This window comes from Camellia sinensis, chromosome 6 (genome assembly GCF_055761805.1).
Source record: "Camellia sinensis isolate YWXY chromosome 6, ASM5576180v1, whole genome shotgun sequence".
In the NCBI taxonomy this organism is placed as follows: Eukaryota; Viridiplantae; Streptophyta; class Magnoliopsida; order Ericales; family Theaceae; genus Camellia; species Camellia sinensis.
The window spans coordinates 181,672,388-181,697,150 of NC_138966.1; the positions used below are offsets into that span (position 1 = coordinate 181,672,388).

General features: G+C 34.5%; 1 protein-coding gene across 13 annotated transcripts; it reads left to right on the forward strand.

Annotated features, from left to right (window-relative positions):
- Positions 1-3,790: 3,790 nt before the first annotated feature.
- TZP (zinc knuckle (CCHC-type) family protein) lies at positions 3,791-11,526 on the forward strand. Of its 13 annotated transcripts, none has more exons than XM_082875617.1 (9): positions 3,791-4,091; positions 5,256-5,364; positions 6,007-6,084; positions 6,199-6,666; positions 6,827-6,916; positions 7,844-10,061; positions 10,624-10,739; positions 10,929-11,041; positions 11,229-11,526. In XM_082875617.1, exons 4-9 carry the CDS (start codon positions 6,204-6,206, stop codon positions 11,334-11,336), a joined length of 3,108 nt encoding a protein of 1,035 aa, XP_082731743.1. In that variant the 5' UTR covers positions 3,791-4,091; positions 5,256-5,364; positions 6,007-6,084; positions 6,199-6,203; the 3' UTR covers positions 11,337-11,526. The 13 variants fall into 13 exon arrangements, with proteins under 13 accessions (XP_082731743.1, XP_082731747.1, XP_082731746.1 ...); XM_082875621.1 differs by lacking the exon at positions 5,256-5,364 and having other exon boundaries at positions 3,804-4,091; positions 6,004-6,084; positions 6,199-6,303; positions 6,419-6,666; XM_082875620.1 differs by lacking the exon at positions 5,256-5,364 and having other exon boundaries at positions 3,905-4,091; positions 6,004-6,084; positions 6,199-6,309; positions 6,419-6,666.
- The last annotated feature ends 13,237 nt before the right edge of the window (positions 11,527-24,763 follow it).

Genomic DNA, 24,763 nt, shown 5'->3' on the forward strand with positions numbered 1-24,763 from the left:
TTCATTCTCGTAACCACAAGAATTGGACACCAGACTATTCGGAACTCCCCTTTTTACTGCTTTGTTGCAGAACTAACCTCGGATGCCTACCAACGGTTATATATCGCGTAGCGCCAACCGCAGGGCCTCAAAAGGGACAGCGAAAAGAAAAAAGGTTTTATCTCTTGAATCCAACCTTATCCTTTTAAAAAAAGTTTATCCTCCTGAATGTCCCATCTGAGCCCAACCTTATCTCACCAATCAAACCATCGCAAAGAGTCCGAATACGTCCGTTCCATTCTAGGGTTTACGCGACAACCGCTTGCACAAGACTTATCCTTCAATTAAGGAGCACATCCTATCAATCTATACATAACACATTATCATCTCTTCAATATTCAAGTGATCAAAAACCCATTAGCCGCCTCGTTAAGTTTTCCGTTTGGATTAATGTTTTAAGTCAAGTTAGAACAAACTCAACAAGATAGTAATATCCACATAAGCATAAGCATCACTAAATGAAGAAGATAAGGAACATAACCATAACACATGCAATATCATTCCAAGACATGATTATCAACTAATAAGCATATTCATGAACACAAGAGTGTAAAACACCCATGCAAAAACTAAATTTCCAAATTTATCAGCATATAAAGATTAAAATCAAAAGGGCTATTTCAGATTTTTTTTTCCGAACTCGGCCTTCCTATGGTTCGTAGAGAATTTAATCTAGTTTTCAGAACATGTTTCGGAAATGTGATAGCTTTTCTAGATTTTTAGTTATTTAAGAAATGTTCCAGCGCTGTCCCGATTCATCGACCGTTATGAAAATTGGAGTTTCTCACAAATCTCTCACTCGTTTTCAATGAAACCAATTTTAGTTGAAAATAACTCCTTAAGGAAGATTTCGACATAAAATGGAGGTCTAGAATATTTTTCTAGAAATTTCGAAAGTTGGATGAGAAACAAATTTTTCTGGCACAGTTCTTGAAAATAGAAATTTGGTGAGAAAAGAGGTCAACTAGGGGAAATTTTCCACTTATCTTTGTGATGAAAACTTGCTAAATAATATGTATTAAACTCATAAATTTAAGGTGAAGGTGTATCATTTGGAAATTTTGAGAGTTTGATTTGGAAAAATGTAGTCTTATACCGATTAAGAGAAATACAAAAATGGTGGAATCAAAACTCAACTCCTTTCATTTTTAACATGAGAATACCATCAAAACATATCTGACAATACCATTTAAAATTTCTAATAGCATGTATTTGTAAAAAGAAAATGAAAGAGAGAGTTGTGTTGTGGTTTACTCAAATGCTTATGGAACTAGTTTTGCAAGACTTGCTCTCTTTCCCTTCTTTCTCTATGACATGTGGGTGTGTGGGTGTGGTGTTTGATGTTCAAATAGATGGAGAATGGTGGTGTATTTATAGGAAAAATGGTATGAATTGTCTAAAATGTCCTTTGGTTGAAATGTAATGTAATTGAGTTGTATTTAGTTCAAATAAAATGGAGTAGTGGATAATTAGGACCTTAATTATGTATTTAATTATGATCTAGTCAGGCTTAAGTCTAATTTAATCGATTCTAGTTACAAGTACACACATATATATAGCAAATCTTTATAGGTACCAAAGTCATTATTGCTCCAAGATTTCAAGAGATTTGTTTGTACTAAAATACAATGATTATAGCCTAGAAGGTATGATGGCTAGCCATGTGATGGTCAATTGATGGACTTGTTATATATATATATATATATATATTGTACAAATCTGGAAAATTGTAAAATATAATGTTAAAAAAGATTTTAGGGTATAAGTGTATATATAAATATATAATGGTACCTGTTTGGAGTCAATTTGTGATTTAATAAAAATGTGAGGATTTGGGCTCAATTAAAGTATCTATTTCAAGTGTAGAGTTAATAAATTAGTGTTAAGAAAAATAATTCGGTTTGTATTACCTTGTTTTAAATTTAAAGGTAAATAACTGAACGAAGATTATGAAAATCGGAAGTTAAGATTTAGAACGATTAATCTAAAATTTGAGAGTTAAATAATTAATATTAGAGTGTTAGAAATGATTTCTAAGCTACCAGGGTCGATTAGGGTTTGTATGGGTTCGTCCGTGATATGTTTTCGGTTCTAGGGTTTAATTTGCGAACAATCAACGAATTAAGGACTTTGTTATAATAACTCAAAATTTAGGAACCTAATAAGGTTTACAAAAGTTAGGGGTCTCACATTGTGGGCATTTACACCTCTCCACTAATCAAAATCTTATGAAGTATTACGTATTCATGTTATGAGAATACTGAATAATCACCCCTTACATTTTACGTGATTGATTCTGTAATCTATAAACTTATTGAAGTCATAATAACTATCTATGTATTTGGCTCGGAATAATGTTAGGAATATTTATTATAGGGAAAACTAGTGCTCAGTGGGATTTTTATAAATTAATTACTAATTGATGAAAAAAATTATCATTTCACAATTTAGTTCTTATAAAATTTATCATTAATTTATACATATTTTTTTTAAGTATACTGATATGGAATTTCCCTTTATTATAAACTTGCCCTAATTTGTAAACCAGACACAAAAGATTGGTGGGTCTTGCCTAAATTTTGCTAGTAACAAAGAAAATAATTTTAAACATTCGACCAAACATCAACTTTGTTAACAATAAATTTATGCCTATTTTGAGAATATGAATTTTTAGTTAAAAAATCAATATAAAAAGTTAATTCATTTATTCTATTTTTTTACATATTTTTTTATAAAAATAAAAAATTATTAAAAAAATCAATTCTTAAAAAAGACCTTATTCTAAAAAAAATAAAAAAATAAAAAAATTAATTTGTAATTTCCATACCAGCCCTAAATGTTATTCATGGGCTTGCAAATCTTAAAAAAATAAATTAATTAAAGGAAAATGATTGGTGGCCCTAAAAATGTTGCTCCTAATATCCCTAATTTCTAATTTTAGAAACTGTTTTCTTTTTTTCTTTTTTTTTTTTTTTTTTTTTACCTGAAATGAAATTTCGGGGCATTCGGACCACCCCATTTCGAGCCCTCAGTCACCGCCGTTAATTAAAATACTAATTTTAGCAGAGATAGGATTGGCACCTGCACAAGTTTCATATGCTTTAAACTATGTCAGAATTTTCCTTTCAACCCCACCCACCACCAACAGAGAGTCTACTACTACTATTTTAATCCATATTCAAGGCCTCCTCCAAAAAATAATAATAAAATCATTCTCTAATGAGATGCAGACCCTCCTTTTCATTGTACTTTCATAGCTTATACATATTTAAATATATTATTATAAAGTAAAGGGTTAGACTTTTACCTTATTTGTTTCCCCTCAAAGAATCTAAAACCCCTAATTTGGGTTAGCTTCATCTTCTCTCTCATCCAAAAACACCACCCATAATCCATTTTTGGCAAATGAGGCTTCTCTTCTCTTGTCCTATTATTAATTTTACTTTATCAAAAACAATAGTAGTAAGGTAACTGTTACAAAAAAATTTAAAAAAATGTCTTTATTTGTATTTTGACATATTAATTAATATATTAATATATATTATGATATTATTATTTTAAAATTTTAATCTCACTTATTATATAAATTATAAAAATATATAATTTTTAAAATTATGTCACATTATTAATAGGCTAATTAGTATATTGGGATGATTTAAAAAGTTAATTAAAAATTAATTTTTTAATAAATAAAATATGTAAAAATAATATAACTCAAAATGAATTAAAAATTATAAGTGAGCTTTTAACTAAGCTTGCCAAACGACTCCATTGTGTCTCACTGGTTCAGAATTCGCCACGTGGCAGCTTCTCAACCATTCATCTCAAAACAACTGTGTAAAGCTCAGAGCTTCTGCTCGTCCGTGGTATCGGGACGCATCGCTGATAGCACTCAGTCGGCTACTCTCTCTCTCTTCTCTCTCTTCATTCATTTGGGTTGTTCTTGGTTTTGCTCCACTTTTAACTACTGTTTGAGTAGTGAAGGAATATTAAGCGAGAAGGGTCTGATTAATCAAATAGAGAGCAAATTCTATGGATTCAATGGATAAAAGGTGTGTGGGTCTCCTTTAAACACGCTTATCTTTAATGGGTATCACTTTTTTTGGATTACTTTGGTGCTTTTCTTGTGATTTTCTTCTGGTTGGTTCTCGAGAAAATGTGGGAAAGGGAAGGAAAATAATATTCAGAGTCCTGGATTTTGCTTAGTTGAGTCTATTCTGCTTTAATTATACGTGGATCATTTATTTCATTTTCTCGGAAATTGTGCTTGAAGATTTGGTTTTTTTATTGTAATTGATCTTTTTTAGTTGGAAGCGATCCTAGTATTTCTTGCAGAAGTATATCCAATATTATGTGGAAATAATGATGAGAAAATAATTTTAGAAAGAGAGACAGAAGATGAATGTTTTAAATGTATTGGACTATACTTGTTTCTATATTAAGAACACATAACCCCAACTTCAGAGCTTACAGTTTAGTATTGAGATTTTTATTCACTTTGATGAGATGGATCCATAAGTTATTCGGACGATTGCTCGAATATGGTGCCCTTTTACCTTTAAATCTTCACTAGTTGGATTCAGATAAATGGCAATCTGTTATCTGTATCAGTGTATCCAATCTGTATGAGTGTATTCAATTATATTGATTCAAATGTTGGTCTAATAATGTAATGCCCATTGAACACATACAAAATTACTGGCAGCCATGACTTGATCGGAATTTGGAAAACCATAATGTGAGAGAGAGAGAGAGAGATTGATCGATTGTGTATTTTGTTAATTAATAGACGCTTGTGGGACATCTATGGTCACACCTAGTGAGGGTTGCGACATACTGGTCGTCCCCTCCCACTTTTTTTTGGTTAAAGCAATATATATATATATATATATATAATTCCCGTACATCCATTGAACAAGCATATTTGATTGATCGATTCATACAAGTGCTCTTAAGGAATGATCTTTGGGATTTCTGGTTCATATTGGCTATATTATCAAGTAGTTCTTTGTAACGTGGGTGACCATGATTGAATTTTAGTTTGCAATGAAATCATCCTCATGAGACCAGGAAGGACAATAAACTTGTATAATTTGTTGCTACAGTAGGTTTTCTACTTTCGGGGATTGTATTACCTAATCTCACTTCTTCTTTTTTTGTTCTTTTTCTTTTTTATGCCTCAAGCTATTGGTAGTGCTAACTTGATTTTGATACAGTGCCTTTCCCTGACTGAACAATGTTTTAGCAATGAATCCTGTTGGTAATAATCTCTGTCTGTCTTGTATATCATCAATTAGATAAAGGCTTTTCTACTTCAAGTGAGAGGTAAGTTGAGTAATTTAGCTACATGTGTTCAACTTCGAGTTATAATTGTCCTTGTAGTCCTTTACTTGAATTAGCCAGTGTTAGTAGTGTGCACTGTTGTATTATTTGAACCATGCATATTTTGTAGTTTGTCATTTAATAACTTATAGAGCTTTCCGTTTAATTTGACTCGTAGAGCTTTCCCATTCATCCAAGTGGCTGTGTCTTTTTTAATTTTTCTTATCCTTTCTGTTAATCAATCAAGTCAAATGGAAATGATAACTGTTGATTCTCCAAATCATCTTCTTTCAGTAACCCCTCAATTAACTCTTGAAAAATTTCAAACATGCAATATATTTTGTCTTTGTTTTGCTCATCAATACACAATATATCTTGTTGATAGCTTTCTCCATTATAAAAGCCACCACATCATTTCATAACTTGCCCAAATGTTTTTTGAAGATGTGCAAAATAGCACATGAATGTTTTTGTTCTTCTTTTTAAAACTTTTCTTTATATAACAAACAGATTTCACTGGAAATATACTTACGTCTTACATGTAAGAAAATGATATCTATAGTTGCATATCTTAGCTTTTCCTGAATGTTTCTAAGATGACTTATAAGTTTCATTCCAAACTTGTCTCTGCATATCATATAGAAGATGGTCTATGACATACAACTGAACTCAAAAAGACAAGGGAGAAGGTGAAGGATGTGGATTGCAGTAGCACAAAAAGACGTAATGGCTGACAATTCGGATATTAAGCATCCATATAGATTGTTTGTTTTTGTGGAAATGGTTTGTCTATTATGCACCATAGCCTAAGATTGACCTGTTGATATGGCATTTCAGATTTGATGATGAATGTGGAGAATGACGACGTGGAATCAGAGACTGATTTGGGGCTTGCTCTTGCTTATTCCAATCCGTGCATTCCTACAAGATTGAGCAATTCAGGTGCAGGTGTAAATGCAGCTCCAAGGGTAGACTTGGCATTTGTGGCATCTGACCTCTTATCTGAATTAGTTTGGTCTCCCCACATCGGTTTGAGTCTCAAATGCACTGATTGCAGATTTGCTGAGAAAAAACAGTTGGTTTTGTGGGATGTTGAACCAAGCAATATGGTTCTTTCCCCACCACAAGACATCACATCCAGAGAGACTACTGATGAAAAGCCTAAAGACGAATTAAATTTGATTACATCTCAAATGGCACTCCATGTGAAGAGTGAAGTGGACGAGGGATCTAGTTTGGGTACATCTCCTAGAAGCATTGCAGACATAAAGCCTGTACTTGGATCAAGTCTTGGATACCATGCCGGTAGTGAGCTTCCTTAATTGGATGTTTACTTTCAAATTGATGATTATTTTCCATTCTTTGTATGTCTGTTATATGTTTGTTATTTTTTTTTCTTTTTTTCTTTTTCATTTTTTGGGTTAAATTTTTCTTTGCTCGAATGCTGAGAGACTATGTTTCACAGGTACTAGTGATAAAATGGAGGAAATGAACACTGCAGGAGGAGCATCAGTTGCACATACTAATATAGCTGAAATTAAAGAAAACAATGCAGGTGTGTGTTCCCAATGTTTGAACTTTCGTGTATACCTAAATCAAGTTATACAAGTTAGTTCCAGACTCCTTTAACTTGTATGTACTGAATAATAGAACTCCTAGCCTCGTTTGGCAACATCACTTTTTAGTCAAAAAATCACTAAAAAAATCAAAAAGCCAACAGTCTGTATCAAAAAGTCAAAAATTTCTTTTTTTCTCTACTTTTTGTACATCTTTTCATAAAAAACCAAAAAGTCATCGCAAATATACTAGTTTTTTTACATTATATTTTAGCCAAAAAGCCAAAAAATTACTAAAAAAAATATGATGTAACTTTTTGGCCTTGTTTTGCACATACTAATATAGCTGAAATCAAAGAAAACAATGCAGGTGTGTGTTCCCAATGTCTGAGCTTTCGTGTATGCTTAGAAATCAAGTTATACAAGTTGGTTCCAGACTCCTTTCGTGTATACTTAGGCCTCATTTGGGAATTGGCTTTTTAGTAACTTTTTTGGCTTTTTAGCTAAAATATGATATAAAAAAAAAAAAAAAAAAAACTAGTATGTTTGGGATGAAGACTTGGTTTTTTACAAAAAAGATGTGTAAAAAGTAGAGAATGAAATTTTTGACTTTTTGGTACAGGTTGTTGGCTTTTTGGTTTTTTTAGTAACTTTTTGGCTAAAACGTGATGTTAATTTATTTAGAACAAATATGAAGTGCTTCAAAGAGAGATGAATTTATCTTCTATAGATAAGCAATTGAATATCCATGAGCCATTCTGTTCTGCTTCGGGCAAGAAACATGGAAAAATGCTCATGCCATTTTTTTAGTTCTATTATCGTCCTTTCCTTGATGCGAAACTTTAGAATTTATCTCATGTTGAAGCAACTGGAGTTATCATTTCCTTAAAAAATGACATCTTATCTGAGTGTTGCACCTACTGCAGGTCGAGAAAATCAGAAGACAACAGATTTTCTATCACTCAGAACCAATGGGCGCGAACACAATGAAGTGATGATGGCCAATCCTAGTGATAGACTTGGTGATATTGCTAGTGACAGTCTGACTTTGGGCTTAGAAGTTGCTTTGACCTCTGAAGTTCATAGCATGAAACAGTGCAAGGGACTCAATAGTCCAGTGCAAAATATGACTTCCCCAAGTGGAAGACACAAAGCTCTTGCAATAGTTATTGAAGAAGATAGCAAAAATAAAATGAAGATGGATGGTTCTACCAGTGTGCTGCCTCTGGAAAAGCTGGAGTTCAGTGCCGAAAATGATTTACAGCTTTGGATTGGTGAAGATGATAAATCTGTTCCATCTGAAGCTTCTCCAACTAACAGCAGAACCCGTCTGTACAGAAGGAAGGGCAAAGCAAAGGCTTTGTCAGCTGGAGATGTTAATGAAAGAATGCCGAAAAACGATGAGGATGACAGCCACGAGAGTGTTGAAAGTTGTAACAGTGCCGGGTTATTTTCTATAGGGAAGAAGCGCTTTGCACAGCAATCGATTGTGGAGAGTAAAATGGTGAAAAACCAAATCCAAGAAAGTCCTGTTTCGACATCCTTTGTTGGACATGATAGCTCTTTCATGAATTGGATTTCAAACATGGTGAAAGGCTTAAACAAAACCAATCAAGATGATTCACCTTCTCTTGCTCTCACCCTGGCCCATCCTACTCATGATCAGAAAATCGTCACATTTAGCAGAAACCAAGATCCTGGGAGCAGAAATATGGGGTTCCAAACTATGTTTCAGTCTCTGTATTGTTCGAATTCAATGGAACAGAAAACGAAAAAATCGGATGGTAATTCTCTAATGGGAGGTTCTAAAGAACTTGTACTGGCTAACCAAATGTCTGGTGTCAATGTTTCTCCGATTGCTTGCCATGGTGTGAATGATAACTTTCGCAAACATTTTTCTCTATCAGATGAGAAGTTTAACCAGTCTACATCTGAAAATAGAGCAGGCCCGTCTGTCAAGCCCATGACTTCGCCTGCAAATATTGCTGCTGCACCAGAAATGCGCAAGACTAGTTCTTGTTCTTATCAGAATAAAACTTCAGATGATTTGGCATGTATTAATGTGAAGGATGGAAAAAACTCATCCAGCTCCTCTTTGGGTAAACGCAAATCTGACAGTGCAGAGAACAATGATTCCAACCCTCCACCCAAAGTGAAAGTGATTAATAATGTTGGTTACAGATGTGATCCTCTTGGAAGCTTGTGGATTACTCGATTTTGCGCAAAAACTCCTGTGCCTACGTTAAATTTAGACCATTGCAACCAGAATACAAGCGGAGCACTTGCATGTTCTAGTGATTACACAAAGCTTTTTTCTCATACTCGCAATCATGTTGATTTTCCCATTGACCAGAAAAGTTCAGAGGCCAAGGAGAACTCAACTGAAGAACATGTTGATGTCACAGGTAAAAAACTGCAAAGTTGTGCTCCCAGTAGCGAGGATTCCTTTGGTTTCAATACGATCCGTGGACATAATGATCAAAAGTCCATTTATAAATTGAATCCTATCCTACCTTCCCCGAAACAAAAGAATTCGGAGGCAATGGCCTCTGTGTTTGCAAGGAGATTGGATGCACTCAAACACATCTTACCGGTGGATGTTAAAGACAATACAACTCATACAATGACAACCTGTTTCTACTGTGGTAAAAGTGGCCACGATTTACGTGTTTGCTCTGAGATAACAGAAACTGAGCGGGAGAATCTTATTAGAAATATTAGTTCATCTGATGGAGCGGACGACTCTCCTTGTTTGTGCATTAAATGTTTTAAGCTAGATCATTGGGCTATTTCATGTCCCATGGCATCCATGACTAAGCAACATCAATCAGAATGTGATGCTGATTTGGGTATTCATTTCAGTGCTAGTAAAATGCAGCTTATGAAAGGCAATGAAAGATACCCCGGGATGCTGGAAACTAAACAAAGCCATTCTCAAATTGTTGCCATGCATACTAGTTGTGATGGGAAAAACTCTCGCGTTGCTATTGATAAGAATATAGCTTCATGTTCTGGGGATAATGTATTAGAAGAAAAGCGGATTACTTCTTTGTGCAATTTGGTTGATACAAAGTTTTCAGATATACCAAAGGGAGTGTTTGATGCTATAAGGATGCTTCGTTTGTCTCGTATGGATATTCTCAAGTGAGTAATACATATCCAGCCTAACGGCACATTTTTATATTTGTGATCCTTTGACTGGACTGATCATTCCATAAAGCATTTGTTGAACCAATCAGCAAAATTTGTGTAGTAGTCAAAACACCAACTAGCTGACCCCATGGGACTTAAGACTTGGTTTGGTTTGGTTAGTCAAAACACCAACCCTGTGGATTTAATTTTATCGACTCTTTTATGATTGCCTAGAAAAGAACTCAAATTTAAAAATAAATGAACTTTTGCAATTGTGAGCTTTAAACCTGTGATAAAGGAACACACACACACAAAAGATTCTAGCACTTTGCACCAAATGTGAGAGTGGGGGGTCTGGAACCCACACATGTATCCTCTCTCACATTCAGTGCAAGTATAAGTGTTGGAGAGAGTAGCACAACTGATACAAAAAATATTCGTAACTCATTGCAAGATGCACTTGACAGGGCAGTTCTTTTAGTTGGTGGCTCTTACGTACTTGCTGGTTTAGATTGTAATTAATTGCTCACGATTCTGTTTCCATTTTATTTATCTGTAATTGATCCACTATCAGATGGATGAATTCCAATACTTCACTATTGGATCTCAATGGTTTTTTCCTACGCTTGCGGCTTGGGAAGTGGGAAGAAGGTTTAGGAGGAACAGGCTACTATGTGGCTTGCATAACCGGTATGGCTTAACACAACGATTTTGTGCTTGTTATGTAAGAATTTTTTATATTTTTTTCATTTTTTCTGAACATAATGACATAATTTCTTATGAATGAGGGATCAAATTTGTTGTGTTTCGTTAATGGCCAAAGTTAAATTCTGCCTCATTTACATTATTCCTTATTTTGTTGTTTTTTGGAATTAACAGGGGAACAAAGAGAAAACCCACCACAAGGTTCCAAAAAAGCTATCTCTGTAAAAGTTGGAGGTATAAGATGCTTGGTTGAAAGTCAATATATCTCCAATCAAGATTTTCATGAGGTCAGTTTATATTTTAAATGGCTTAAGTTCTTTGAGCAGTTGGTTGTTAACTTGATATACGAGAACGTTGAATCGTTAGCTAACATTTATAATGCCCACCTCCACAGGCCAAAATATTTTGAGTCACAAATTTTCCTACTCTATTTTGTACTAATATGTACGTACCTTCGCGGTTCGCGTTTAACAGGATGAGCTTATGGCATGGTGGTGCGCAATGATGAGAAGTGGTGGGAAGATCCCGACTGAAGATTATTTGAAATCAAAATTCGAAGAGAGAAAAAGGTTTGGCTTTTAGAAGCTAAGCTATATGCATTTTGTTTTTCAATCTCATGCTTCACTAAGCAACAATAGGTTTTGAGTTCTAGCTTGCATAAATGCAAATTAAGAATCTTGCAAGAAAGAGCTCTTGTATAGTTGATTTATCTGCTGTTTGCTATATAGTTCAGTAATTATTTTTTCACATAATGATACACATTTTCGGCCAAGCGTTCTGGTGATGCTGTTCATGCGAAGGTGCACCGCAGCGTATGTAATTCTAGATATTCATCCATTTACATTAGCGCATTTTGCAACGGGTTCTGTTTAATGAGAAAAATATCCCGAAAAGTACTCAATATTTGAAGTGTGTGGATGAAAATTATTTTGGGTGGCCGACGTGCATGAACCACACATTTCAAATTTCAAGCACTTTTTATTTTTTATTTTTTATTTTTACGTAACGTGTGTTCTGTTTAATCACTGAAAGTATTTTATGTTGAAAATACAAACTAGTGGTTAAAAAATCATCATATATGATTTTGTTATGTAGATGATCTTGCCAACTAGTAAGGGATTTTATTACTAAATTTCTTTTTCCTTTTTTTTTTCAACCTTATTATGGTTAAAATAATAGAAAATTAGAACGTGTAGCTTGTATTTGATTTAAGAAACTAACAAAGATTCTCTCTGTTGCCCCTGTTTATGTGAAGGCACAAAATATGGGAAAGTGAATATAACAAAAAAAAATCTCAATTTTCACTTAAAGTAATATTAGAAATTCACATTTTAGACCCACAAATTCATCTACAACGATGTGGCAAGGAAGATAGACTTTTTTATCATTAGATGTGTAACTAATTAAAAGTTGACATTTATCATACTACCTCAATGTGAGTTAAATTGTAAGAGCCTTTTGTGAGTCTCAAATATTTTCATTTCATTTCATTTATTCCTCTCCACCATTTTTGGATCATTATTCCACCAACTTTTTGTATTTTAATTTATGAAAACATAACAAGAACATCACATGTGGTGGTACATTATTTTATTTTATTTATTTATTTTTGAGCAGAATAAAATCATTACTATATTAATAAGAACTAGCAGAACATACAGATCGTACCAAATCATGGGGTAGTAGCTTGACAACCGCTCTAGAAGTCTTATAGAGACAAACATAATCAAAACATTTTATGAAGTTAGTAAAATCATTAATAGTGGATTCGAGTTACCAATCCGGTGCCACCTTCTTATGTTGTGTTTGATTGGGGGATTTGGGGAGGGATTTAGAAAGGAAAAGGGAAAATGTGTGTGAAACTAGGTGAAATATAGGCATGTTTTATTCACATTTCACCTACCTTTTCCATTTTCCTTTCCAAATCCCTTTCTAAATCCCCTAACCAAACACAACATTAAGCAAATTGATCAAAACCACCACAAAAGTCTATACCCGAGATTCAAACAAATCAGTGAGATGGTTACTTAACAAAATAATGAGTGCCATTTAAATCATTGTTGTGGGTAATGGAATTTTGAAATGGGTTGACACCATGATGAGATGAGATGATGCAATCTGGATAATTTCATCATAAAGATGAATTGTTTGACCAAATAGATGAAGCTTGATCATCAAATATGAAACTTAGAGCAAACTCTTCATGGGGTTGGCGGAGTATTATTTGGGGGCGAGATTTTATCTATTCTGGGGTTCAATGGAGGGTTAGTGATGGATCTCTTAATAATCCTCTAGAGGATCAGTGCATTCCGGCTGTTAATAATCTGTTAAGAGGAAAGGGGTTTCTTTAAAACTCTCTGATTTTATTGATTCTCAATAATCTGTTAATTAATTCGATCTTTCTTTCATATTCCTCAACATCCTTGTGAGGACAAATTAGTTCGGGCATATACTAAGAACAGGGAATATTCTGTTAAGTCGGGCTACTTGCGGGCGTTGGAATGTAAATTTCCCCACATGACACCATCTCAACAAAACCACTCTCTGTGGAAGTTTAATATCCCTACTAAATGGACCTTTTTTCTTTGGAAATGTCTCCATGACATTCTTCCTGTTCGATGGGTACTAAAAAAAGTGTCATTTGGCAGAGGAGGATTTAGAACATGTTCTGTTCAATTGCGACTTTTCGCAAAGGATCTGGCGAGGCACATTAGGAATGGGTTTTAGTCAAGGGAGTCCGGTGGGTTTTCGGTAGTGGTTGCAAGGGTGAATTCAGCAAATTGATGATGATTCCATTGTCCGGCTGTAATGGTACATTATTATTGCACCTATGACACCACTTATTTTTCTTTTGGACTACGCTTTGGATTAGTGGGCCTAGTTGAGGCATTGTGGGTTCAAATTGGCTCTATTTTAATGATTTGAATTGATTAGTTTTTACCGTCTCTTTAAGTAAATTATTTGCCAAAAACTATGATTAATTAGATATCAAAAGTCACATTTTTAAATCACTTTTTTCTTTTAAAAAATACGCAATCTATTTTTGAAATTATACTTTATGCTCTTTTTTATAATACGAATGTGATCTAATTATGAAGTTACTAATATTCAATCAATATAATTATTCACATGTACGATCTACTTTACTAGTACTATAAAATAAATAATTTAAATTGTTGAGATAAACCAAAGTGAGCCCTCAAGGCCCTCAATTGGAGCTGCCTCCAATCCAATTACTAGACTGCTTACTAGACTGGAGGAAAGTCTTACTGTTTTTCTCTTTACTTTTTGAGGGACGGAAAACTCTAATTTTGAAAATTAATTTGTATGTAATTAAAAAATTTAAATTATGCGATATCACTATTTTTTTTTTTTTTTTAACAAAAGAAAATGTTTGGAGTAGGAAATAAATTTTCAACAAAAAAATCTAGGAGGTTAATTTGTATTAAAATCTCTGTAACTACATTATTAATGTAATGAAGAGGATTTTGGACACGTTTCTCTTGTGTCCATTTGTGGGTGTTGATATTAATAGGATTTTTTTAAAAATTGTTTTGACAATGTTTTTCTCTTCTTTCACACCTTTACTTGTCATTAGCAGAGTTAAAAAAGACCACCAGTGTAAAATATAAATAAATAATGACTTTTCAATTCAAATTACAAAACTGTTGAATAAAGTTAAAAGCTGCCCATCTTTTTCTTTATTTATTTATTTTTTTTTTTTCGACATTTCATAAAAATAGGAAAAATAGACAAGAAGTTGAAAAAATAGACAAGAATGAATACCTGCTGTGACCAACACCATACCAGCATGTTGGCCACCCACCAACACGGTTGTGATAGAATTTGGCGGCTCTTCTTATAGGACCAATTTTCTATGCTCGCGTTTTGTTTGAGATAGGAGTTAATTTTTTAGTTTTTTAATTATTTTAATTTGGAGTTAAAATAGTTTCGTTTGAGATGAGTATTTTAATTATTTAAATTTTTATGAGAGAAAAAATAAAATAATTATGATTTGAATGTGATAACTTTTAACTTAAAACTAAAAAGCCTATTTTGTCTTGGGTTGTTTGGTATGGACTAAATAAGTCTGTCTTTTTATCTTTTTTGAGTCACATTAATTAACATATCCTCTTTATTTTTCTATGCATCATTTTTATAAAAAATCAAAATATACCCTTATTTAGAACATCTCAAACCGCCTAGTCTCAATCCATCCTGACCCACATGTCCAACCAAGACTATGTGATTCATTTCTTTCATTTAGGTTATCCAAATTGATCCTCTTCCCCATTTTTCGAATATTGAGAAAATTACATATATGAGTATATTTTTAAAAATATAATTATAGAATAGTGGTAAATCTTATCAATATTAATAATTAAAATAATAAGATTTTCAATATATTTGTAATTATTTTTTAAAAGTAAACTAAGATGTAATTCCTCATTCTTTGTATTATAAGAGTTCAATTCTCGTTGTTTTCACCCCCAAACGATAGTAATAATTAGATTACAATGCAGGTCAATATCTCTTTATAGATTCAAACTTAAAATTTCACTCACCTTGACTACAGTGCCCTTTCTATGACCATTTGAACAATTGCACAGGGTTGAAAATTTGATTCACTAAAATGATTTTGTCTAGTTGTAGAAAGATACTTTTTAGTCTTTTAATAAATCGACCATTCTGTTATATTGATAAATGATAATTATATTTAGTGAGAAAAAATTTAAGGTCTTAATATTAAGATTTTATAAGATAAATGATATATAATATTTTCATAATAGTTTAGAACCCTTAACATTGACTTAGAGAAATTTTTGTCCAACACAAATAAATTTCAATTTTCACAAAGAAATTTCAATATAGAGAAATTTCAATACAGATAAATTTTAATTCTTCATAGAGAAAATTCATAGTGATTGAAAAACTTCTCTTATATAATCAAAGAGAAATTCAGAGAAATTATCACGGAGAAATTTCAAAAAATAAAGAATTTTCTGTGACTTTTCATGAGCCCTAGCAATCATGAAATAAGCTGTCATCAAGGGCAAGGGATAACTGTATTATTTTTACATGATTCTCATTCATTTGTAGTGAGCTGATATTTTAATTGCACTTTATAATTTATAATTTTTATTATTATTTTTCATTTGTAAAAAATTCTCCATTTTTTATGTGATATATATTCCAAAACAGATTAAAATATCACCAGTGGGTCTTATAATATATTTCCCAAGGTCATGATTGAGGTTGCCATGGATGGTTGCAAATTTAACCCGGGTAAGATCAAGTTGAACCCAAGTTGGTCAATTATTGTTTAATTAAGTAGATCAAAACAGTTTCACCACCCAACGTAACTGTGATTCGAAAATCAAGTAATTTAAACAGCATGGATCACATTCTTATTTGTTTTGAAAAAGAAAGCAGAAAAAGGTATAACAGAGTTGTTCAGCAATCTGAAAAACACAAAAAAAGTAAACCCAACTTTCTTCCCCAGTATATTTTATATATTTCAATTAAATGGAAAGCAAGATATTTAATGCAAGAATTATATTAAATTCAAGATGATAACATTTGTGGGGTCCGGTGATCTACATTTTTAAATCTATTATAGCTTAAATGAATCGTGATCAACATGTCCAACCTACTTTAATTATAGTAGTCTTAAAATAAGAAAAGCTTGGTAATGGAGGAGGGCCTCCAATACAATAATCGGCGGATGATTCTCATCTTCTTGTTCACATACCTTTGGAGTCGCATAAAAAATTCAAGGGAAGTTAATAAATCCACATATCTTTTTTGCAATGATAGAGACCACTAAAAGTGGTGCTTTAAAGTAATCACTAATAATGTGGTATTCATTTTTTTTTTTTTTTTTTTTAAAAAAAAAAAAATAGACACAATAACACTATGACAGTAGGTGGGACCCACTGTCACATCACTAATTAGTGCTTCCACTCATTTTTCCTTGGTTCAAGCCATTCACAATGAAAGAGGGTACCACCATATAAGCCTATTTGGTATAACTTCTAAAAAATTGAAAGTTGATAATAAAAAAATAAAAATAAAAACATTTCTTCCTCTACTTTTCAATAATCAATTTATTTAAATTATTCTTCTTATAAATTATTAATATAAATTACACAAAACACTAGTGAAATTTTTTTAAATAAAACAAAAAAACTATAAGAAACTCTATAAACTCCACCAAACAATCTTAGGCTCCGTTTCATAATTGATTATTTTAATTAATTTTTTAATTTTTTATAAAAAGACATGTAAAAAAAAATTTTTAAAATAATATAACAATTTATAATAACTTTTAACCTTTTAACTAAAAACTCAAGTCTTCAAAGGGGCTTTAATATCCTCTTGCGTATGCAATAAGAATAATACTATATGTATTAGGTAGTACATTAATTGATGTATGTAATACTACCGATGCAATAATTGCTCCAACATTAAGGGACTGAAGAATCTAATCTAACCCCAAGTTTGGAACTCCCTGCAGCCCCGAGTTCTGTTCTTGCTTTGGATGCCTTCTTTGATGCCTTTCTTGTAGGCTTGTAGCTTTCTGCTACTTTCTTTTTTAAATTTGAAAAAGAAAAAAAGGGTTTCTTTCTTTTTCTTTTTTTAATTTAACAAAAGAAAAAGAAAAAAAAATAAATAATAAAAAGAAGAAGAAGAAGAAGAACAATCTAGAGTTATGTCACAAGGGATGAAATTTAAAGGAAAACATCTGACAAAATTTAAGTTAATCTAAAAAAACTAAAATAAAGATAAATTAAACATACAAGAGAAGTATTTTATTATGATCCTTATAGAATTAAAATTGAAATATTTCAAATAATTACCTGTCAAATTTAATGTTGAAACCGAAGTATATTATTATTATTGTGTTATATGTCTTTACCATTTTCTTTTCCATCTATAAATCTCGGATATGCTTAAAAGGACAAAACAATATGTAATAAAAGAATAAATCTATGAATCCACTCTTATTTATCCCGAATGATGATGTGTGGTTGAAATTAAATTTGTGTAGTGGGGTTCATGTGTAAAATAAATTTGAATAACAAGATCATAAATCTAGATAATTTCTGAATAATTAAGTTTGAATTTGTTATATTACATACTAAAAAGTAAGGAGGAGGAATGCCCAAAAGAAAGAATCCAAGAACCTGATCTTGTTCTTCTTTATTTTTACATATTTCTGTTCTAAAACAGGATTTAAAATGAATTTGATCCGAATTTTATTCAAATACTCTGAATCTCCAATATCCAATCTAGTAATCTAATAAATCCCATTCGATGCAATTATTCATATTTTAGTATATATATATATATAGGACTATTATATTTTGAAAATCGGACTGGACTCTCAATTCTACTGTTTGGATGGAGGGGTGCCATTGAGCTCCGTAGGGCCCATGACGATAGTCTAAAAAATTCATATTGATTCAATATTTATAATTATATTTTTTTATTATATTTAACTTCAAAAAAAATTATGATAAATATAATTTTAAAATATATTTTTTTAGAAAATAAATATGAAATTTTTTTTTGTGTCCATTGGTGGGTGAATATTTATAACTTTGCAACGCAACTACGTCAAATTAAACAATCAACTATTTAAGGAAATCTAATTATACAAATCCGCAAATACAGTACACCAACTTCCAAGAGTTCAATATAAACACAAACAACGAAACAGAGATTGTCTAACAGGAATCAAATATTTAATTTTTACCTTTGACAATGATTGATTTTTTATCTTCTCAATTAAAAATATATAGTAGAAGTGATCAACTAACTCAAACTCGTTAATTGATAAAATTTTATGACTATTCATATCAAGTTAATCTTATTTTTTCATAGAAGGTATCTAACAACCAAAATATCAAACTTCCAAATCAATTATTGATTTTATATTAGTATTTACAAGTAATTTCTCAATTGAAAATTTGTCGCACCAAATATGAGAAAGTGAGATCAACAAAAGAAACACCTGAGTATTTTATTTTGCATCTAGCTTATATTTTTTTGGCATGTTGGTGTATGATTGAACTATTATCATCTGTAAAGGGTGTCATATGAGAGGTTTGATAAAAAATTTAGTAAATTATTTAGGGTCTTTAGCATAAATTTTTTTCATATAAATTTTAGAAAAACTATTATTTTGTCCTTTAAACTATCACTAAAAAATCAATTCAACACATATTCTTTTAATAACATCAATTTTATACCTAAATTATTTGATTTTACATCAGTTTTACCTTCACCATCAATTGTAGTCTATAATCAAGCAAAAATTGTTGATTCAACACTCAAACTTTATTTGAAATTTTATTTTACACCTAAACTATTCCCAAAAAATTAGTTAGAACCCTGAATAAAATCAAGTTTGAGAATCTAATTAATATTTTAGAAATAGTTTGAGAGGTAAAATGAAATTTTAAACAAAATTTTAGTATCACGCCAACAACTTCTATTTGAATATAAACGGAAGCTAAACGGTAGGGGTAAATTTGATCTAAAATTAAATAGGAGCAATGATACATCCTTCTAATTTTGAAACTCTAATTGAGCTCTAATGATGTAGCAGGAAATAAAAATAAAAATAAAAATAAAACCAAAGCCAAAACATCACATCATAGTGGGCCACACTCCCATTACAGCTCCTTTATTATAGCTTCCAATCATTTTTTAATTAAATAGTTTACGTATAAAATTAATATTGACGTGGGTAAGCCTATAAAGGCCATAGCCCACTATGAACAACCCAAGCCCATCACTTGGAGCCCAATACATAGCCCAGCTGGTGAAGTCCAGAACAACTGGAATCCAACGTGGCATAAAGAGCCAATGACATTCAGACATACGGCAGGTAAAGGACAAGCCACATCAGCAGATAAAGATTTGCAAAGTTATTGCCACTGCACATCACCATTAATGCAGCCCATCACAGCATTTATTACGACAACACATCCCCGTCGGAACAACACCCCCTTATCCTGAACAAGGTAAGCTACAGCATAGACTTTCGGCCAAGATGGTAGGTTGGAAGGGACAGCGAAATGATGACCAAATGATACAAGCAAACTTTGAAGACAAGAAGAAAGTTAAGTTTTCTATCTCCAATTCATATCTCTACATCTCACTTCTCTCTCTCTCTAACTTGCTCGTCGGAGGGTTCGCTGGGGGACTCTCTGTTCCCCATTGAACTCTTATGCAGGTTCTCAGGTGGGCTTGGCCATTCAGATAACGGTTGGAGAAGCGTGGACAAGTCCGACCCATTCCCTCTGGAACCCGTTGTATCGTAACTGTATTATCAGTTCGCGCCGTTTGTGGGAACACTTTGCTCCTCGCACCAGTTGTGTTCACTGTCGCCGGAGACCCTGTTCCAATACCCCTTTCTCGGTACCCATCGCAGTATATGGTCACGACTAGATCCATGGCTTCTCACCAAAATGCTGCCAACCACTAAGTCGACCCCCCCAATCCAAACAACCCACCACAATATTTCATCGAGCTTACCAACAGCATTAACCGCATGGCCGAGCAAAACCAAGCCCTGATCAATGCCCTACTCCAAAGAAACCTTCCTGTGCCCCCTCCACCACCTCCCGATATTCCTCCCAACTACGAACAAGCCCCGAGCCATACTATCCCGCAGCCTAATCCGCCCAACAGAGAAGGCTTGTAACCCCCTCCCCCAAGTATAAACCTGTCACCCCAGGGCCCACAACCATCGATCCCGACACCAATCCTTGAAGGGGAGGCCAACAGCGTCCAGCCCCCGTTGCCCTCCGGAGGTGACCACATCTCTCTCTAGGACGCGGAACTCCGTGCCATGAAGCTCCAACTCCAAGGGGTCATGCAGAACATCCAACATAAACCCTCTACCACAGCAAACTCACCATTTGTCGCCTCCATCCGCGACAAACCTCTACCCCCCAAATTCAAGATGCCTACCATCGACTCTTTTGACGGTACGACAGACCCAGTCGACCATCTGGAGACCTACAGAACCCTCATGATCCTCCATGCATTCCCTGACGAGATCATGTCTCGAGCTTTTACCGTGACACTAAAGGGGTCAACTCGGCTGTGGTTTAGCCAGTTACCAACAGACTCCGTCTCCACTTTCCAACATCTCAGTGACTCCTTCCTCAGCCATTTTATTGAAGCCCAGCGCCAGCGACGCCCGGCAACCCAACTCCTCAACATTCGACAGACCGAGGGGAGTCGCTACGCAGTTTTGTTACCCGCTTCAACACTAAGGCCCTGCAAGTAGCGGAAAATGATGACAAGGTCATCCTCACTGCTTTCATGGCCGGTCTGCGGTCGTTCGACTTCCTGTTCTCCCTCTCTAAAAACCCCCCGACCTCTACGGCAGCCCTACTCTCCAAAGCCCAAAAATACATGAATGTTGAGGATTCCCTATGTTAATCATATTATTTAATTTTGATGATGTCTAAAATATATTAGTTAATATACATATTATTTGACACAAATTATTATCTTTTTAAAATCTATATATTTGTTAAATATTATTTAAATAAAATAATATTATCTTTTTAAAATATATATGTTAAATATTATTTTAAATATTTTCAAAAACTTTACTATTCACTTTTTGAAAAATAGGGTTAATTACTATTCATCTTTTGACAAATCGATTAATTATATTATTTTAACAAAAATGATTATTTTAAATATTTTCAAAAAACTTTAGTATTCACTTTTTGAAAAATAGGGTTAATTACTATTCATCTTTTGACAAATTGATTAATTATATTATTTTGACAAAAATGATTGATTGGTTGTATTATTTTGACAAATTTGATATTTATGGGTTGTCTTATTTTGACAAAATTAATATGGAGTGGTAAAATATATTTAGTTTAAATCTTTACAACATATACAATATTTTAAAGAGGACATATATTTTCAGATCCATCATAAATATTATTTATAGAGATTTTTCTGTATGCAAAATTTTGATCAGAACTTATATAACATTATATGCAGAATACATCACGTGCGCTATTAAATTTTTTACACTACATTAATTATATCATATTATAATTAAACAAGAAGAACAAGATGGAGTTATGTATATATGTATATATATATATATATATATTATAAACTAGATGGAGAAAATTATTTGTTTGTTTGAAAGTTGTGAACTTTGTATTAAATTGTCTACAAAAACGGTGGCTCCATGTTTAAAAAAAAAAAGAAGAAAAAATCAATCTTATTTTTATCTTTTTAATTCTTATCATTTGCTGACTATTTAAATTTAAGGAGTGTGCTTATGTAAGCAATGACATCAAGAGCCTGCTTATGTAAGCGATGACATCAGGAGCGTGCTTATGTAAGCGATGACGTCAGGAGCGTGCTTATGTAAGCCATGACGTCAGCAAGGAGCGTCCAACGGGTATATTTTTGTGTATAAATAGAGGTGTTGGATGTGGAGAAAAAATCAAGAACTTGAAGAGAAAATATTTCTGTGAGCTCCAAAATTCTGAGTATTCTGCTCTTTCACTTTCAGATCTAAGTCTAGCTTTTGTTCTTACACTTTCATATCTACTCTTTGTGAGAGAATTATTGTAAAAGTGGGTTCAATTACCACTTATTCTTATTCCTTATTTTTGTGAGAGATTTTGTAAGGGTAAGGCATTTATTGTTGAGTGAGGCTCAATAGATAAGAGTAAGTCCTGTGCCAAATCCACAAGCTTGGTGGTGTATTTATTCAATTGATAGTAAAGAAATTCTCAAGGAGGTTCCTTGGGGAGTGGACGTAGGCCTGGCGTGCCGAACCACTATAAATCGCAGTGTTTGATTTTCTCTCTCTATCTCTTCTACTTTTATATTGATAATTATTATTCTGTTTTTTTTTATTTATTAAAATTCTGAATATTGTGTTATTTTTAATATTGTAAAATTTTTAATAACCCAATTCACCCCCCCTCTTGGGTTGCCTATCTGGGATAACACCCTAGCCGCCCGGCAAGATCCGATAACCAAAAACCCGACCCCTAGAGAAAAAAGAAAAGACTTCGAACCACCCAGTATAATAGCCAAACACCACACTATATCGACCGACCCCCCCGAGCTGACCGGTCGGCACCAACCCGACCGCCTGATCGGTTCAAGCGGTACACACCTCTTAATTCCCCCATGGAACAAGTCCTCAATCAGATCCAGTAGGACTACCCCCTTAAATGGCCCCAACCTTCACGAACCCCCTCCAATCAGAAAGACCAGTCCAAATATTGCCGCTTTCACCAGGACCATGGCCATAACACCGATGAGTGCGTTAACCTCAAACATCAGGTCGAGACCCTCATATGCCAGGGACGTCTTAGCCGGTTCACGGACACCCGCCCTCAGCAGAGGCAAAGAACTGAACCCCTCAGAAACAACCGCCGGCGCACCCCCCCGACAGCCAGCCCAACCTAACCAAGGCCATGATCACCCTCCACAGCAACCTCGGTCGCCGGGCAACCCCCCTACCTGTTGGCGAAATCAGAGTCATTTTAGGCGGCCTTACTTGCGGGGGACCATCCCGCTCCGCTCAGAGGGCAGAACTCAGAAAGATAAGGCAGGGCTCAGACAAAGCAGTTATCACGGTCGATCGACCCTCCAAACAGCCTAAGCAGTGGACTGAGCCTATCACCTTCACGGACGCCGACTGTACAGGCATCCGCTACCCTCATGATGACCCTCTCGTCATTTCTGCCCTCCTCTCCAACTACAAGGTCAGACAAGTTCTCATCGATAACGGCAGTTCTTCAGACATCATCTTTCTCAACTGCTTTCGCCAGCTCAAAATTGGAGAGGAAAGTCTGTCTCCTCTCCAAACCCCTTTGGTCGGTTTCACTGGCGACCGGGTCACCTCCATCGGCTCTATCGATCTTCCCATCACAATCGGAGAGTACCCACGGCAAACTACAAAGCTGCTCACCTTCCTTGTTGTTGACTGCCCATCCGCTTACAACATCATCCTCGGCCGCACTGCCCTAAATGCCTTCCAAACTATCACATCAACTTATCACCTTGCCGTTAATTTTCCCACCGATATGGGAGTCGGGACTGTAAGGGGAGAGCAGACCGTGGCCAGGGAATGCTATATTGCCTCGCTAAAAGAAGTCAAGCTGAAGGAAACCATGATCATTGAAGGACTTGACGTCCGGGATGAGGACGAGCTGGTTAGAGGGGAGCCCGTGGAGGAACTCGTTGAGGTTCCCATCGACCCCACCAACCCGACAAAAACTGCCAAAATCGGCAGCCAACTGTCCCCCTAAGCAAAGGCCGACCTTATTGCCCTCCTGATTGAGCACAGCGATGTATTCGCCTGGACCCACTCAGACATGCCGGGCATTGACCCCTCATTCATAACCCATCGCCTCAGCATTGAACCCTATTTCCGACCTTACCGCCAGAAGCAGCGTATTTTCCATTCGGAGCGCAACACACTCATTGCCGCAGAGGTCGACAAGCTCCTTGAGGCCTAATTCATAAAAAACGTGGACTACCCTAGATGGTTGTCAAATGTGGTCCTGGTCCGCAAGAGCAATGGTAAGTGGCGACTCTGTGTCGACTACTCAAACCGCAACCGAGCTTGCCCCAAAGACAGTTATCCACTCCTCCGCATTGATCTGCTGGTCGACACCACGGCCGATCACCAGATGCTCAGCTTCATGGATGCCTTCTCCAGGTATAACCAAATTCTGATGTACCCATCTGATCTGGAACACACCTCCTTCATTGCCGACCGAGGCACCTACCATTACCAAATGATGCCATTTGGACTGAAAAATGCTGGGGCCACCTACCAATGGCTGGTCAACACCGTTTTCCATCATCAGATCGGTCGAAACATGGAAGTATACGTTGATGATATGCTAGTCAAGAGCAAACTCTCCGCTGACCATTTGACCGACCTGCGAGAGACCTTCGCCACCCTACGGAAGTACCAAATGAAACTC

Excerpts from the sequence above, each read along its gene's own strand:
- TZP (XM_082875617.1), top strand. The coding sequence starts at position 6,204 with ATGATGAATGTGGAGAATGACGACGTGGAATCAGAGACTGATTTGGGG. Across the intron at positions 6,667-6,826 it reads AAGTCTTGGATACCATGCCG|GTACTAGTGATAAAATGGAG; the intron begins GTAGTGAGCTTC and ends TATGTTTCACAG. Across the intron at positions 10,062-10,623 it reads TCTCGTATGGATATTCTCAA|ATGGATGAATTCCAATACTT; the intron begins GTGAGTAATACA and ends ATCCACTATCAG.